Consider the following 3,999-nt stretch of genomic DNA (forward strand, 5'->3'; position numbering starts at 1 on the left):
GGTTCTGTCATTCTGCGGCCTCGACATCTTTCCGCAGACGTGTCCCGGGGGCGGGGGGGGGGGTTGCACCCTGTGGCCAGGCTGCGACCCCATCCTCGGGGATCGGGACTGAAGCCCCGCTCACCTCAGTGAGCGCTTCCCGAGCAGGTGCGCAGAGGCCGGGATGGTCCCTCAGGTTCGCCCGTGCGGACGCCCTAAACCCGGATCAGTTCCCTGGCGCGTCATTCAAACCAGAGACGGCGTCGGCAAGGGGTTGCGGGGGAACCGGCTCTGGAACCCCGAACCTCTGGGAAGGCACCTGCCTTCACCCCCAGTTGCTAGCCCTAATGCGGAGGGAAGGCCCCGATTCTTCCCCGCCCCCTCCCGAGCGCAGGTGAGGTTGCGCGGAGCTGGCGTTCACTTCACTCCGGATTGGGGCTGCTTTCCCGGGCAAGACCGGAGTCGTGGGAACCACCCTTTAGATCTATGGGGACGCGCGCCCGTGTGAATGGCATGCGTCTAGATTCGGGGTGTGACCTCCCAAGACCCATTCGGACGAAACGGGCCCTCCCTGGCCAGCTGAGCCCCCCGGCCACTTCAGCTCAAAGAATCCGGAGTAAAACCGAGTTCCGTCTGCAAGCCCGTCAGCGCCGCGATCCCAAACACGCGTGCAGCTCGGCGCCAAGAATTTTTAGAAGAGTCAGACCAGCTGATTATTCCCGAAAAACTGTGCCCGGGCGGGGTGAAGGGTTTGAAGCCTTTTCTTGGAAGATATTAGCATGGCTGCCAGGGGTGGGGTGGGGGGTGAAGCCAAAGGATGCGGAGGGGGCTGCCCTCTCGGCTCAATCTGGTTGTGGATCGGGCCGAATCTGCCTGCGCCTTCCACCTGCTCCTCGGAAGCAAAGACATTTGTGGGTCGGGGGGGGAGCGGTGAGAAAAGGTGCGATCGATGAATTATTGTATCCAAATTATAAAGCAACTACCGTGTTGGTACTATCTGAAGAGGGGGAGTTAGTTGTGGGTAAGCGAGGAAGAAGCGGCCACAGCTCCCCTCCCAGACACACGGGTCACTCCGAGTCTCTCTTCGGCTGGAAATGTCCCGAGTCCCTTCTGTTTTGTTGAAATGTAAATCTAAAACAACCCCAGCACTCCGGCTGCGCGGGGCGGGGGGGGGGGCGGTGAGAGAAAGACACTCTAAATTTTGCGACCCTACAATGAGCGCAAGTGTAAAATTTACATAAGGCGCAAAGAGAAGTTGGGTCTTTAAAAACGACCCGGCCCTAAATGTTCCCGTATCTTATAGGTGAGGTGGGGGGGGGTAGATCCCCCTTTTTAGCATTTTAGTGGCTCCTTCTACCCAGGGAGCGAAAATCCCCCCCAGCCTATTTAAACTCCCTTTCCTCCCCCCGTTCCTTTCTTCTCTGCCCTTTTTTTTTCTTTTTCTTTTTTTTCTTTTGCGCACCCTCCCCTTCCATCGTCGGGTTTGCGGGCCAACGTGTCCTTAATGACTATTAAAACTCGATCTCCCCGTGATTAGCTCACTCCTCCACCGGGTTTCTCGATTGACGCATAGGAGAGAATTCTCCGCGATTTTCCCCGTGGCGGTTACTGCTGATTGGGTCTCTCCAAAGCTTCTTCAAACTTTTTTTTTCTCCCCTTCTTCTAAATGTTTAGTGTCTCTTGGCTGCGAGAAGAGGGCTATTTTTTCCCTTTCCCCCCGCCGGAAAAACCAAAGGGCAACCCCCTTTCTGATACTGATTTTTGTAATGCGTTTCTGTCCTCTTTGAGGGGGACGTGAGAGTGAACGAGGGAGGCGGACCAGAAAGGACTAAGAGACACCTACCTGTTTAGACTGGGCTGATTTTATTTTGGGGGGGTGGGGAACTCTCTCTGCCCCCCTCCCCCGCACCCGAGAAGAGGAAGTTGGAAGACTTGCCCGGTTTTTTGTCCCGGGGGCGTGCGTGCGCGCGTGCGTTTTTTCCATCGACCACCGCCAACACCCATCCGCACTGAAAGTTTGACCAACTTTTCGGGGGACGCGATGGCCTCTATAGGATATGTCTTGCTTCTTTGTGGGGTGACGCAAGTCTTATCGAGTTATCCAATCTGGTGGTAAGTGGACTTCCTTATTGATTGATTATCTGGGGAGTGCGGGGTTATTCCCCCCCTTTCCGTGGCCGTCTTCTTCCTCTAACGCCCGCTTTTTCCAGAGGGGTAGACGCTTCCCCTTTCTATTATTCTGTAAGCGAGAGAGAGAGAGAAATTGTGGTTCCTTCGAGGGGGGTAAGAACTCGAATTTTTACGTCTTATATTTATCTAAGCGCTGTGTTTATTTTGACTGGGTTAGCCCTGATCTACCGTTCTCTGATCTACTGTAAAGAGGGAAAAAAAAGAAAGAAAAAACCTGGAAAGGTGGGGAGGGGGTGAGAGAGAAGGAGAGAGAGAGATCAGAGTTGTTTTTAAAAAAAAAAACCAAAAAAACTCTCTTTGATCCTCCTTCTGCCAAGAACAAAAGGTACTGAGTGAATTAAATAGATAATGATACAAGTCGACACGAGTTTTTCAAGGTGATTTTCAGCTAGTCATGTGGAAGGAAAGGAAGGGGAGGATTCCCCCACCCCGGTGAGGAATATTTCTCTTTCCAAAAAGGAGAAGAGAAAAGAAGGCCGGGCAGGGGAAAAGAACGTGTGAAGGGCCGGGTTTGTGTCTGGAAGGGGGAGGAGAGAGCGGTCGGGAAGCCGTTGCGGGGCTGCGCGCCGCTCGAGGCTGCTGCGGGGCTGGGAGAAGCGGTCTCCGTGCTCCCGAAGGAGGAGAGACGGGATCCAGGAGCGGCGGAAAGCCGCGGGTGCCGCGCACGGGCGACACGGCGTCGCCCTCCGAGCCCGGCGGTGGGGACGGAAGGTCCCGCTGCGGGTCGCGTGCGCGTGGACGGAGCCCTTCGCTCGGGCAAAGCCCCTCTCTGTCTTTGCGAGCGGCTCAGGAAACGGGGGCGCCAATCCTCTGCCCCCCCCCCGCCTCCCCGCAACTGCTCTCTTCGTTTCTCCTGGCGATAGGGAAGCTTCACGAAGGCTGGCCCTTCTTTCCCGCCACGGTCAAAAGGTGGTCTTCCAGGGGGTCCCTCGCTCCTGCCCCCCTGCCCAGCCCCTCAGCCTCCCGGGCGCGCGCCGCTCTGCTCCTCGCCGATCCACCAGCCCCTTAAGCGCTGGACGGAGGCACCCACCCATCCGAGGTGTGGAGGCTTGCAGGCCTCCGCCTACTCTGGAGTAAGTGCCAGCAGGGTGAACGGGAGGTTTCGTCCCCCCGGCCCCAGCGGACTCCCGGGCTGGGGCTGGAGCCGCGCGCGCAGGGCAACGATCCCAGCCCGTGCGCGCCTCGCCGGCAGAGGAGGCGGCGGCGGCGGCGGCTGCACGGCGCGGGCTGGAAGGGGCGCGGGGAGCTGCACGGGCTCGGGGCACGCGGTGTCTGTCATCCCGCGGTGAAGCCCGCGGGGCCCCGGCCCGGGGCGAAGCGGCTCTGGCGCCTGAAGGGCAGCGAGAGAGAAGCGGATGCCATCCAGCGAGACCCCGAGTGCGGCGGGGGGCGGCGGGCCGGGAGAATCCTCCCCCCCAGAAGGAAGGCTCTCCCGGAATCCAGTCGAAAGGGGATCCCGCCCCAGCGCGCCGCGGACACCGTTCCCGTCCTCGCCGCCCCCCGCCCGCCCCGCAGCTGCCCCTCCGGACCGATTCGCAGTCGCGGGGAAGGGGCTTTCGGCGGCGCGCTGCCTTCCTCGGGCGCCCGCGTTGCAGGCGAGCGGGGAAGGGGCTGAGCGGGGAGGAGGGCCGGGAGCCCGAGGCGCGAGCGGGCAAGTCGGAGCACATCCGAGCGCGCCGGATAATTACAGACTCGGGGAGCTGGAATGAGCAGCGGGGCGCTCCCGCTCGCCCGGCGCTCGGGGAAGCCGGCCCCGGCCCCGGCCCCGGCCCCGGCCCAGGCGAGCTGCCGCGGGCGGCCAGCGGCAGCCTGCCCGCGGGGCGGCCCACA

General features: G+C 60.6%; 1 protein-coding gene across 1 annotated transcript in view; it reads left to right on the forward strand.

The window, feature by feature from the left end:
* Positions 1–2,020: 2,020 nt before the first annotated feature.
* WNT3A (Wnt family member 3A) overlaps positions 2,021–3,999 on the forward strand; it is an 86,105-nt gene continuing 84,126 nt past the window's right edge. The window contains exon 1 of the mRNA XM_044424929.1: positions 2,021–2,091. Within this exon, the coding sequence (XP_044280864.1) occupies positions 2,021–2,091 (71 nt within the window). The remainder of the gene's footprint in view (positions 2,092–3,999) is intronic.

The sequence above is a fragment of the Varanus komodoensis genome, unplaced genomic scaffold (assembly GCF_004798865.1).
Source record: "Varanus komodoensis strain SLA01 unplaced genomic scaffold, ASM479886v1 scaffold15, whole genome shotgun sequence".
Classification (NCBI taxonomy): domain Eukaryota; kingdom Metazoa; phylum Chordata; class Lepidosauria; order Squamata; family Varanidae; genus Varanus; species Varanus komodoensis.